Raw genomic sequence first — 14,590 nt, 5'->3', positions numbered from 1 at the left:
ATCAGTCCTAATCAATTTTCTCCTCACCCACAACAAATAGTGTTTTGCTCATAGATAGTACTCTATATAAGTGATACCAAAAAAGCATGAATTTATGTTGAATGTGAATTATAGATACCAGCCTTGAAATTTGATTTTCTATACATATGAGGATGATATTACTCTATGTGAAATTTTAAAAAGTAGTTCCATGTAGAAGATAATCTTAAAAATTAATTATCTAACAGCTTATTCACAACTCATAATGATACAATTGTATGTAAACTTTTTACAATATAGCATTTAGTAAGGCGACTCACTGTTTTGTTTTTTTTTTTTAAACTTATTCCACAATAAATGGGACCGATTCATTACCATTTGGATAACTAATAGGATCAAGAAAAGAATTGTCTCTAGTATCATCTTTTCATTTTATAGTTATATAAAATATATTCTAAGGATTAGGGAAGTTATGTTTAGTTATCTTTATTCACTTTCTATTTCCTTTTGTTAATTTTGTTTTTTTCTTTTGACACTGAGGTCTCACTATGTTGCTCAGACTGGTCTTGAATTCTGGCTGGAAGTGATCCTCCCACCTCAGTCTCTTGAGTATTTGGGACTACAGTTACAAGCCACTCTGTCTGACTAGTTACCTTTAATTAATGACGTTTGTTAAAGTAACACAAAAATCCTAGAAATATTTGCCAGGTAAAACTTTCTGATAATTTGAATGAAGTAAAGTTTGGAGTCTCTGTCTCATTAACAATACTCAAGGTCAATATAATAAAAACAGCAAAGCAGTAATGCATAAAATAATTATTAGGAGTCTAATAATATTATTTGGACCCCCAACAATAGCAGCACTGATTAATGACTGCTTTTTAATTAATTGAAAGCTGTTCAATCATCACCTGAGAGTTTTTATAAAAGGGTCGGAGCCAAAACATATGCTAGTTCAATCTGCAATAAGGTATACTTAAGCAATTTCATTCTTCTTGGCAGGGCAAGTGTGGGCTATTCATTTCTCATTTATTCATGATGATGATATTCCCTGCTCAGCTGGCTAGTTTGATCAATGAAGACGGTGTTAGGCATTAGAATACAAATAAAGTTTACTTTTAAGCTGTGTATTCAAACAAAATTAAAAACCCATGATTACCCATTCTTTACATAGAATCTTTAATTACCATATAGTATGTGTTTAGCCTCTTTATTTTTCATACAGCTGTCTAGTCTTTGTCACACCAGACTTCCTTGGCAGCACTAAAATCTTTACATTGGTCATTGAGTAGATACTGGAATGAACCAGAAGTCCATTTTAAGAACATTAGTTTGGCATCACTCTTAGATTGTGCATATATTGTGCTTATGTGTCTAAGTCCCAGTTCTGCCTATGACCCGGTGAGGGGCAACATAACTTACTAGAGCCCATACCCTGTGGAATCCTAATTTTCATTTAGGTAAAAACTGGAGGCAGCAGGTGACAGTGTGACAGAGCCTGCATATGCACCAGTCATATCGATAACTAACAAATTAGGATTCTAAGATCTAAACTTTCAGTGACCAATGACACTTTCTTCCACTATAAAGGTTCATACTTTCTTCCATTTTCTAAATAGTTGAAGCTCAAGGCTCTGAAATGAGCTACTATACCTCATTGTTACGGGTGTCTTCATACTGTGATAACTGCTTTGATAGCCCGAGGTGCCACTGGAAAGAAAGAGACCTGCAACTGCGACAGTAGAAGCAATCAATAAACGATCTGAGACATCCACCTAGAGTTAAGGCACAAGGGCTTACTATCCTTACATCAAGGAAAGAGCCACCTGTTTTGTGGTGTATTCGTAGGAAGGTGTAAGTTAGATCATTTTCTACTAAATAATCTTTTATTTTAGACAATATGTTTATGATAAGTAGAAGTTATTGAAAGTCAACTACCTCTGGTCAATTGTCACTTATTGTAACCCTGCCGTTGGAGCGAAAGCAACATGGTTCATGGAGGTCTTATATACTGTAACTCAGACAACTCATTTTCACCTTATCGCTCAAAGATCTTAGAAAACTAAAGTTGATTTTTAAAATTATGATATATTTTAGCTGTCCCAAAATTCTCTATAAATGAAAGCATAAAATGAGTGAGTAAAAACATATGCAACTGTATTAGGATGTGGTATGGGAAGGGAGACAGATGTCAGGCTTGAAAGGAGCCTTGGGGAAAACAAAGAGAATGAGGATGGGGAGTCCTTCAAGAAGGAGAGACTGGCGTTCTCTTCTCCCTATATGTCTGCTGGATAGCTGACTCACTGACCTTTCCAAGCCAATGGCACAAAGAGGGCAGATATGAAAGAAGATGGCAAGGCAGAGAAAACCTGCATTGGAGTGGCAGCCATAATGCACCTGTTTTAATGTTGTCAGGATATGTGAATTTCCTCATGGTCAACTGGACATAGGAGAAAGGAGCTAAAATTGAGGAATCAGGCTATGGAGTGTCACCCAAAAAGGCTGCCTGCTAAGCAAGGGGCCCTAGAATTAAGAAACTGTAAGGTCTACACCTGGGTGCCCAGGGCAGATTCCCATGCAGATGGGACACCCAGAGCCCCCAAACAGCAAATAATTCACAAAATTACATGAGAATTAGCATTTGGACCACTGCCTTTACTGCCATTCCATTTTAGCCCTAAAAATAGTGGCAATCAGGCCAGGTGCGATGACTCACGCCTGTAATCCTAGCACTTTGGGAGGTCGAGGCAGGCAGATCACCTGAAGTCAGAAGTTTGATATCAGCATGGCCAAGATGGTGAAACCATCTCTACTAAAAGTACAAAAATTAACTGGGAGCAGTGGCAGGAGCCTGTAATCCCAGCTACTTGGGGGTCTGAGGCAGGAGAATCATTTGAACCCAGAAGGCAGAGGTTACAATGAACTGAGATTGCCCCACTGCACTCCAGCCTGGGTGACAGAGCAAAACTCTGCACTCCAACTTGCGTGACAGAGCGAAACTCTGTCTCAAAAAAAAAAAAAAAAAAAAGTGGCAACCAATGGCGCAGTATATCGGCACCATATGAATAAATTTATGCATTTTTTAAATTTACTTCTTTCCCTTCTACTGCAAGAAGCTGGAGAAGCTAAACCCCCACCCCTAAGGAATAAAAGTTCTGATTATGTTGTCTTTGAGTTCTTTAGATATCTATTGCCATGTGTCACTGGACACCAAAATGAAGTTGCTTTTAATAATTGTAAAATATTGTAAAATTGTGATAAATACATTTTCATATTTATTACAGTTTTGTGGGTAAGAATTTGGGCAGGATTTGGCTGGGTTAATATTTCATTTCACGTGGCATTGATGAAGTTTACTTTGTGGTATTCCGCTACTAAAGTGGACTGGACTAGAGGTTCCAAGACAGCATCACTCACATTTCCAGCACATTGGCAGGTCTTGCTGGAAGGCAGAGCTTAGCTGAAGTTGTCAAACTGAACACCACAATGTGACCTTCCCAGTATGGCTCCCTCTGGGTAGTCAGACTTCTTAACCTGACACTTCAGAACTCTAACTGTTTTAATGAGCAAGGAAGAGCTACGTGATCTTTTATGTTAGACTTACTTTTAATAATGAAAATAACCTAAAAGTATTGGGATCAGCTAAAGATGTCATTAAGGTGTGGAAAAGGGTATCTGACAATTTACGTTTGTAAGGAGTTGTTGAAGATAAACAAAACGGTTTCATGTTTACACCCCCACTGAATCAGACTGATCAAAACCTTTCAGCAGAAATGCTCACAGATATTCCCTGGGTGGAAAGATGGAATTAGCTGCTAAAGTGTTATAAATTTGCACCAGATTCACAAAACAAAATAAGAAGGAAGCTAATGGAAGAGATTCAGATGAGATTTTTTTCCAAACCTTTCAAGAGCCCATAAGTACAACTATGGGGAGATGCACCTTCTATTAAAAACAACTATGTGAAGAGCCAAACGTCACCACCCCTACCCTGATTCATTACCTGAGAAAGTTGTGATAATAATCTTGATTGTTTTGTCAAACAAATAAAACCTATAATCACTCTCTCTAGAGGATTCTATTTTGAACCAAGCAGATACTGAGTCAAAAAGTAAGTCCTAATAATAGTAAACATTTTGAGCCACTCCTTGAAGAATTGCAATCAAAACTCCTTTGTATTCCACAGTGATGGTCATTACAAATAAATTAGAATAGAGAATGGGAAGATGTATGACTTTTTAAATACTCTCTTTGATGCCAGAAAATATTTCAGAATGGGTGATTTTATATGATAATTATTTCCCCCCACCTGGCCCTGTGAAATTCACAATGATACGTAAAAGATCCTGTGTGGAGGAGAAATTAAAACTCGGTTGAATTTTTGAGGGTAAAACATAAAAAAGGATGAGGTCACACAATGAAATGCACTACTAGATATTCATGCAGTCCTGCAAACAGGACTCATTGGCAGCTGTCAAAATTTCTCTGGACTTATGCTGTGAGGAAAAGGAACAGGTTTCTGAGTTTCCCTGCGAGACCACTCAGCTGTCAGTCCAAAAATGAAAAACATCTCAGCAGGGACTCGTTTAGGAGTCTTAAATCCAAAGAACTGCAGTATAACATTGATTTTGTCCATGCCATACTTACTAACTTTACTCGCAATTATGGAGAAATTATGCTGCGCAGTGCTTTCTCTGTCTAGTAATTCATTAGTGGCGATGGTTCCTTCATTTCCATCTATTGTAAAGTAGCTGTCCCCATCACTCTTCCAATCTATGAAGTACCTGTATATGAAAAGAGTAGATGCAAATGTGCAATGATTACACATTAATCATAATGGCACTTACGCTAACTTGACACAGTTCCTTATTTTTCTCCCTGTAGCTATTACCCACCTTGCAATAAAGAAGAGTGTAAATGACAGCTTCTTTATTGCAAAGTCAGTATGCTCAAGGGGAAACTGGAAATAATAAAAGATTTAGTGCTCCTGCTGTTCATATTATTTTAGGGTCTTGACACCTTGAAAGCTCAGCAGAGACTAAAATTCTAAAGCTGACCATGAGTTTCCTTAACCTGCTGAATATTAAAACTTTTTCAAGCAGTAAAAAAATTCCTTAATGGTGGTTATGACTGTGGAAGTAGGGCTGAGAGAAGCACCTGAAAAATACTAGAGAAGACACAAGCCAAAACAGAGGTAGCATCTTTGTTTCCAGAGATAGAAAAATAACATAATGGAAACAAAAGGTAAATTTTTTGTAACTGACAATTTGGAAATTACACAAAAATATTTTCCTCAAACACATGTAAAGGGGTCAATGTTCTATTTCATTGCTTATATTGTTGTTTTACTATATATCAGGTCAACATTAAAAAAAAAAAACAGTGACTTTGGTTAATGATGTCTCTTTATCTTTTTTATTATCTGATACATTTGATAATAATGGATGTTGCCCTATATGAAGCAACTGGACTAAAAATCCCAAGAAAATGAATAGCAAAACAGAAAATGCATGTGTTTAATTTTTAGGTAACAGTAGATATATGGATTTATGTTATGTGAAATTCTTTTTCCGACATGTGATTTTAGTCTTAACAATCATTAACATTTTTAAATATGACCCATTTGATAGACATTATTCTCAATGCTTACATATTGAGTATACAAAATGTCAAAATAATAGAATTATTAATCTGTTTTACATATGAGAAAACAGAAAGCATAGAGACATGAAGAAATGTGTCCAAATGAACATAGTTAGAAGTTGTAGTTTGACATTTGAACCAGGTCATTTTGGTAATATAATTATCATTACATAGTCTTACCAATTTTAAATAGAACATTTTATGGGAAATGATTTTGCTAATCAAAAGGCATAATACAAAAAAATATTTGTCACATTTTATTCTGGCCCAGAACCAAAAAGAAGTCATTTCAAACAATGGCTGAAAGTAGATGGCATTATCGTTAGCCCCTTGAAATCCCCACTCCAAAGAAAGTGCTCACCTCGTTCATTGTGAAAAGTGGGTAAAGCGATATGTATCAACATAACAAGCTATTATTTGACAAGCTGGTTATTTGACACTGTAGCAGTTTGTACACTATTTCAGTGCTAGGTCACTTGCATTTTGAAGTGAAACATATTACTCCACACTCCTCTATATCTGTTAGTACAGGCGTACTTTATTTTATGGCTCTTCACTTTATTGTACTTCAAGCCTATTCATGTTTTACAGATTGAATGTTTGTCGCAACCCTGTGTCACACAAGTTCATCAGCATCATTTTTCCAACAGTAAATCCTCACTATGTGACACATTTTGGTAATTTTTGTAATATTTTAAACTTTTGCATTTATTATATCTGTTAAGGTGATCTATGAACAGAGATACTTGATGATACTATTGAACTCATTTTGGGGCACAATGAACTGCATTCATATAAAATTATAAAGTTAATATCAAGCCTGTAATCCCAGCACTTTGGGAGGCCGAGGCGGGTGGATCACGAGGTCAAGAGATCGAGACCATCCTGGTCCACATGGTGAAACCCTGTCTCTACTAAAAATGCTAAAAATTAGCTGGGCACGGTGGTGCATGCCTGTAATCCCAGCTACTCAGGAGGCTGAGGCAGGAGAATTGCCTGTACCCAGGAGGCGGAGGTTGCAGTGAGCCGAGTAACAAGAGCGAAACTCCATCTCAAAAAATAAAATAAAATAAAATAAAGTTAATAAACATTGTGTGCCCTCACTGCTTCACTAATCAGCTATTCACCCATCTGTCTCTTGCTCCTTGGGCCTTTCCTATTCTTCCCTGAGATACAAAAATATTGAAATTAAATCAATTAATAATTCTACAATGGCCTCTAACTGTTCAAATCAAAGAGTGTCACACATCTCTAACTTTTAATTAAAAGCTAGAAATGATTAAAGTTAGTGAAAAAGGCATACCTAAAGCCAAGACAGTCCAAAAGCTAGGCCTCTCATGCCAAACAGCCAAGTTGTGAATGCAAAGGAGGAGTTCTTGAAGGAAATAGAAAGTGGCTATTCCAGTGAAGACAGGAAGGATTGAAAAGCAATGAGTCTTATTGTGGTTATAGAGAAATTTTAGTGGTCTGCATAGAAGATAAAACCAGCCACAACAATTTTTAAGCCAAAAACTAATCCAGAATCTGCTTCTGGCTGGATTCAATTCTATGATGGTGGAAAGAAGCAAGGAAACTGCAGAAGAAAAGTGTGAGTTAGCAGAGTTTGGTTCATGAGGTTTAAGAAAAGAAGTCATCTCCACAACACTGAAGAGTAAAGTAAAGCAGGGAGTACTTATGTAGAATCTGCAGCAAATTATCAAAAAGATCTAGATAAGGTCATTGATGAAGGTGGCTACACTAAACAACAGATTGTAAATGTTTAAAGAACAGCCTTCTATTGGAAGAAGATGCCATCAAGAACATTCATGGCTACAAAGAAGAAGAAGTCAATGCTGGTTCAAAGCTTCAAAAAACAATCTAACTCTCTTAGTAGAGGCTGATACAACTGGTAATTTGAAGTTGAAGCCAACGTTCATTATCCATTATAAAAATCCTGGAGCCCTTATTAATTTTGCTAAATCTATCTGCCTGTTGCTTTATAAATGGAACAACAAAGCCTGGATGACCCCACATCTTTTTACAGCATGGTTTACTGAATATTTTAAATCTACTGTCAAGACCCACTGCTTAGGAAAAAAAATTCTTTCCAAATATTACTGCTCATTGACAATACATCTAGTCACCCAAGAGCTTAGATGGAGATCTTTAAGGAAATGAATTTTGTTTTCATGTCTGCCAACACAACATCCATTCTGAAGACCATGGATCAAAAAAGTAATTTCAATTTTCAAGTCTTATTATTTAAGAAATACATTTTGTAATGCTATAGCTACCAAGATAGAGACAATTCTTGACAAAGAAAAATTGGAAAGCTTATGGAAAGGATTTATCATTTTAGATTCATTAAGAACATTTGTGATTTTTGGGAAGATGTCAAAATATCAACATTAACAGGAATTTGGAAGAAGTTGTTCCAACCCTCATGGATGACGTTGAGGGGCTCAAGATTTCAATGGAGAAAGTAACTGCAGACCAGTGAAAATAACAAGAGAACCGAAATTAGAAGCAAAGCCCTAAAATGGGACCAAATTGCTGCAATTTCATGACAAAACTTGAACAAATAGGGATCTCCTTCTTATAGATGAGCAAAGAGGGTAGTTAGTTGAGATAAAATCTACTTTTGGTGAAGATGCTATGAAAATTATTGAAATCACAACAAAAATTAGAATATTATGTAAACCTAGTTAATAAAGCAGTAGCATGTTTTTAGAGGATTAATTCCAATTTTGAAAGAAGTTCCATTATAGGTAAATGCTACCAAACAGCATCACAAACTGCAGAGAAATACTCTGTGAAAGGAAGAATCAACTGACACAGCAAAGTTCATTGTTTTCTTATTTTAAGCAATTGCCACAGCTACCCCAGCTTTCAAAAACTACCACCCCCAGTCAGTCAGCAGCCATCCAGGCCAAGGCAAGACACTCTACCAGCAAAAAAGATTACAACTTGCTGAGGGCTCAGATATCTTCGGTGTTTTTTTACACAATGAAATGTTTTAAATTAAGATATGTACTTTTTTGGGCATAATGCTATTTTATCCTCACTACACTATGGTCTAGTGTAAACAAGATGTTTATACGTACTGGCAAACCAAAAAAAATTGTTTAACTTGCTTTATTTCAGTATTTGATGTAGTGGCCTGAAACCAAACCTGTAATATATATCCAAGAGGTGTACGTAATTAATTTCTGAACTGCAAGATGCTTTTAGTATTTATTAGGTAGGGTATGAGCCATGCTGTAAACCTGATGTTGACAGATTTCAAAATTTCTTCTGTTTACTGGAGGAGTGAGAAAGCATTAATGTCTTCCAACTTCAATGTGGTACCTTAGCTCACATGAATGCTCTCGAAAATTAAAAATGAAGTTAAGGCACATCTAAAGGTCAGGGAACACAGAGATATAATGAGCTTAATTCTCCATAGTGCATATTATTTTCTGAACAAGAAAGCATCTCTCAAAACACTGCTTTACAGCACCTCTATGTAACTTGCCATGTGCCTAATTTAAGAGGAAAATTGCCACTGACACTCCTTATAACTGTAATATTTCTGAAAGAATTGCTGATGTAGGCTAACTGTGTTAGATTTTTCAATATATTAAGTATTTGCTGAGTATCCACTATACACTAGACATTGTTCTAGAGATAAGGCATATTAAAAATAGGTAAAGTATGATGCCTGTCATTGAAGACTTTAGTTGGGAAGACATGTATAAACAGACTGCTTCAATGCCTGAAAGAGAGATAGGAGAGAAGGCCCTACAGGACTGCCAAGAAAACACACTGAATGTAAAACTTAGTGGTTCAGGCAATCCTTCCTGCACATAATATTTGGCTGACATTAGAAGTCCATACGGAAACCATTCAAAAGGAGGTTGAAGCAGAAAAACTGAGGGGAGGGATAGAAGATGTCTTAGAAAGCTGCAACAGCAGCTGCAAAACCACACAGGTAGAGAAGGGGACTATAATTTGTTCAGAATTACTATAGAAAACTATCTGAGAAGCAAAATAACATGACAAAATAAATGATTTAGGTGAAGAAATATCTTATACATTATGATTAAGGAGGTAGGATTTAATTCTGTAAGAGATGAACACTAATGAAATCAATTATTAAAATATGGGTTGGAGGTAAATTGCTTTGAAAGTGTATGGTGAATGAATTTGAAGACAACAAGACTGGAAGTCATTTTCGTGTGTGTGCTGCAGAATCTTGACGAGAGACCAACAGAGAGCTGTAAAGAGATTAGATTCAGTGGGTTACGTGGAGGAGCTGAAATAACTCTGGATATGTAGACCAAAGAAGAAAAGACACAAGAACAGGCTAGCTGCCTTTAATTGGATAAGGATGCTCATGTAGGCAAGGTGTTAGATGTGCTTGTTATGTTTCCGTGGAATTAAGATAGGACGCAGAATGGAATCTCTATAAACATGGATTTCAGATCAATATAACAAAGAATTTTATGTCATGGCCATAAAATGTTAGAAAGTATTTTCTTAAGAAACAGTAAGAACCAAGGGTGATGAAGCATCAGCTATCCAAACACTTGGGGCAGATGTGGCAGAAAAAATGTAAGCATGCCTGGAAGGTCTTAAAGTACTGACAACATATAGATTCTACTATCTCTTAGAGAGAATGAAATCTGTTTGTCTTACTGAGCATGAAACTTACAGTTTTCCAATGACTTTTTTATACTATTACTCTTGATCTGACCTCAGCAAACATATTCCACTCCAACCACTCCAGTACCTTGTCACTTTAAAAAAATACTTCAATTTCCCATAAACTTTATTGAGGTATAACTCACGTGCCATTCAATTCACCCAGTTAAACTGTGAAATTCAAATATCTTAAATATATTCACAGAGTCATGCAAGAATGTTGTCATTTTGGGGAAAGATTTTAAGTTTGTTAACTCTAACATTTTTTATTTATTGGATTAAGCTCCAATTATCTGGAAATTTCACTTATACAGGATAAAAGTTGTGAAAGTTAAGGAAATAAGGTAACACTTTACCTGGGCAGCTTGAAATAAGAAACTTTTTTTTTTTTTACTAGATTCAAAAATTATTGACTGGGTGTGGTGCTTCAGGCCTGTAATCCCAGCTCTCTGGGAGGCCAAGACGGGCAAATACCTTGAATTCAGGAGTTCAAGACTATTCTGGCCAACATACTGAAACCCTGTGTCTACTAAAAATACAAAACTTAGCTGGGAGTGGCAGTGGATGCCTGTAGTCCCAGCTACTTGGGAGGCTGAGCCTGAAGAATTGCTAGAACCCAGGAGGCCGAGGTTGCAGTGAGCCAAGATCTCGCCATTGCACTATAGCCTGGGTGACAAGAGTGAAACTTCGTCTCAGAAAAAGAAAGAAAAAAATTATTAATTTTTTTATAACTGTATAAGTGGTCCCTGGTGGACTGTTTTATTAGAAACTCTCAAATACAACTGAGAGGAATCACAGTTTGTTTTTTTTTATGTTTTTAAAATACTTTAAAAATATTTCAAATGTATAATAAAGTTTTAAGAATGACAAAATAAAATTCCAAATACCTTTCACTTATACCTATTATGTTAATATTTTCCTACGTTTACTCTCTCACTTTTCCTATGTATACACACATACTGATACTTTGCTAGTTCCATTTCAGAGCATCTTACAGATACCATGTCCCTTGAGCCCTAAATACTTGGCTTTTCCGAGAACAAAGATGATTCCTTTGTCCCAGTATTGGTCATGTAAACACAAGCCACCTGGTTAGCGAGATGAAGAATCGTATTGTGAAAACAAGCATTTCCAGACTTTATCTCAGAGTAAAGCCAGTATGGACAAAGGTAATGTTTCTGTAGTTTTAAGTAATTCTGATTCTTATGATGGTTGAAACCTAATGATCTGAATGAGTGTTTTGCAGATGTTTTTACCCTCTATTCTAGATATCCTGGGCTTATGTTTTCTTGGGGTGAATTAGATTAACCTTGTTTCCAAACTGACTTCCCCTCAGCCCCCCACTAGTCTTCCAACTAGGCAGTCAGAAATTGTCAAGTCAAACTCCCCACTTCTTCTATTCCTTTCTCTATTATCATAGTAAAAATTCTGCAACATCGGATTCACTGTGGGATGGGTAGGGTGTTCTGTGAAGTGTCATGAAAGCAAATCATCTTGTACCTAGAAGGATTGTGGTTACACTGGAGAAACTCTAAAAGATAAGAGAGCCTAGTATAATCATACGCTGCAAATCTTGAAAAAGCACACGAGACGGGGTGAAGTGGTTCACGCCTGTAATCCCAGCAGTTTGTGAGACCAAGGTGGGTTGATCATGAGGTCAAGAAATCAAGACCATCCTGGCTAACATGGTGAAACCTCATCTCTACTAAAAATACAAAAATGAGCTGGGTGTGGTGGCAGGCACCTGTAGTCCTAGCTATTCAGGAGGCTGAGGCAGGACAATCAGTTTAACCCGGGAGGCAGAGGTTACAGTGATCCGAGATCGCGCCGTTGCACTCCAGTGTAGGCAACAACAGCGGAACTCTGTCTCAAAACAAACAAAAACCAGAACACCACCAAAAAAATGCACATGAGTTTTTGTAGAGTCAAGGTTTCAAGTTGTCTGACTTTGGTGCCATTAAGCAACAGACATGCACTTCATATAGTCATCAGTTTTTATTGTTTGATAATTTCTACCTTTCGATTAGGTTGTTTAAACCATTTCTGTTCAACTGTTAATATTGATATAATGGTATTTGCATTTGCCATTTTATTTTTTAGGTTTCGTATATTTTTCATGTCTTTTTTGTTTCCCTATTTCTTCTCTCTTGCTTTCTTTAACAATAAGTGAATATTTCTAGTGTGAAATTATTTCTTTAATAAATTTTATTTTTATTAATCATTTATTTTCTTATCTGCTTTAAGTTTTACCATATATGTCTTAACTCATCAGATTCACATTCATACTAACTTAATTAGAGTAAAATATAGAAATGTTTCTTCTATGTAGTTATGTGAAATAACTATATTTATATTTATATCATATATGTCACAAGTCCAATAAAACATTGTAATAATTATTAATTTGTATAGTTTTATGTAACGTTTGTATCCGACTCCTCCTGGTAAGATATTATGTCCCTTGACTGGTTGCAAAGGGAAGAAAAACCATGTCTTCTCAACTGCACCTGCCAGTCGGTCATTTCTGTCAAGCCAAGCTGGGACATAGGAGTTGGAGGGAGGGAGCAGGTTCTGCATTAAGAGTCACTGTCTTTGCTATTCTTACCAAATTGTAGTAGCTTTTCTTGAATAAATTGTTCTTTATGTGGTGCATGCCCTTAGAAACTTTTCCGGAGACTGTAAATGAGTGACTTTTTTTAATGAAATAATTTTCATTTCTTCTTGTTTCACTGGGTAGTGTGTCTACAGAGAGCATCCTGTTGCCATCCATTAAGTGAAAATGCTATTAATTTTTGGAATTCCCTTATTCTTTCTCTGTTGAATTTCAATTAATCTACATGATATTTTTTAAATATTTTCTTTAATTCCATCTTTGAAAATTTCTGCAATGAACAGATCATTCTTTGATGCTAATGGTGTTCAATTATTATGTAGATGTTGGCAAATGTAACATAACTTGTATACATTTCGTATATGTAATGTGATTATCGTGCTTACCCAAACCTTGTTAACTCTCTTGAGAGCAGAGACTGGGTCTGTTCATCTCAGTGTTGCCAAGGATCCGGGATACTATTTGTACATAGAACCTGCCACTTAAATATTGTACTGAATTCATTGCACAGATCCTATTCTTCTGCCTATATAATAGTTACCTATTTCTACTTCAAGACAACATATTTAGAGCTTTAAGCCTGTAATTATTTCTGGTTTGCTGATGACTTTCTCAGTTTTTACAGTGTCTTTAGGTCCAGAAAACTCCTCAAGAGTTTTCCCAGATATACGATTGGGAAAATTGATCACCCTGTTTATAGTTAATATTTTTGCATATGTTATAATTTACCAAATTGATCCAAACAGAAGTCTAACTTTGTACAGTGAATCACTATATAAACAGGTCATGTTTAATTGTAATTTTAGTTATTTTTGATAACAAGTTTAAAATATAAGAATTCATATAATATATACATAAAATAATATGTTTATCTCTCATTTGGATGTTTCTATATATCTGTCAAGCCGGCTCTAATATCTTGCAAGCTTAATAAACATACTTAAATTTTTTAGTTCATTCAGCCTAATGCTGAAGTAGAGTTTGAAATACATAGATTAACCATCATGAAGATGCAATGAAATGTAGCATGAAGAACACTAATGTTTTGTACAAAAAGGACTAGGGTTATACACATTTTATTTACTTACCTTGTGCAATTAGTTTAGAGATCTTTCCTTCCAATATCTATTCTCCTTATGTTCTAAAAATTTGGGAAAATAATACATGCCTAACAGTGTAAACATGAATGTTATAAAAGTGAAATAAGATAAAGTATATATGGCATAGGGATAGAGTCATGTGTATCATTGTGTGTGTGCATGTTCTTTTTCCCTTTTCTCCCTCTCTTTTTCCATATTATTTTGTATTACTTCCCAGATGAAAATCCTTCCTTACCCACAGATTTTCTTAACTGGCATCAAGTCATGGCACACATAACCTTCAACGTTCTAATACTTGAACTATAAAGCTCCCACACAAACTCGTAAAGTACAAACCACAAACACAAATATCCAGGCTCTATTTCACACAATGGTGCTTCTGTTTGGCTGCCATTCACTACTTTCTGTTATCTAATTTTTAGCTCTGTCTCCTTGTGAGAGTTAAGCTCCTTTCTCTGCATGTTATCCTCCAAAGAAGCTTTATATCTTCTGTAATATGGCCAAACATATTTGAACTGTTTCTATATAGCTGAGCATCTTCAGCATCTTCTCATAGTTAGACAGGTCTCAGTCTATAGGCCTAATACTAGCTCCT

At 35.8% G+C, this 14,590-nt stretch overlaps 1 protein-coding gene across 4 annotated transcripts in view; it reads right to left on the bottom strand.

Moving 5' to 3' along the window:
* The window catches only part of CDH12 (cadherin 12), a 1,144,846-nt gene that overhangs the window by 32,569 nt on the left and 1,097,687 nt on the right, over positions 1-14,590 (bottom strand). For all 4 annotated transcript variants that reach the window (XM_008992219.5, XM_002745103.7, XM_078365926.1 and 1 more), the window contains one exon: positions 4,627-4,763. In XM_008992219.5, the coding sequence (XP_008990467.1) occupies positions 4,627-4,763 (137 nt within the window). The remainder of the gene's footprint in view (positions 1-4,626; positions 4,764-14,590) is intronic.

The sequence above is a fragment of the Callithrix jacchus genome, chromosome 2 (assembly GCF_049354715.1).
Source record: "Callithrix jacchus isolate 240 chromosome 2, calJac240_pri, whole genome shotgun sequence".
Lineage (NCBI taxonomy): Eukaryota > Metazoa > Chordata > Mammalia > Primates > Cebidae > Callithrix > Callithrix jacchus.
Note: the sequence above shows the minus strand (reverse complement) of the source record. Positions and strands in the feature narration are given on the sequence as shown.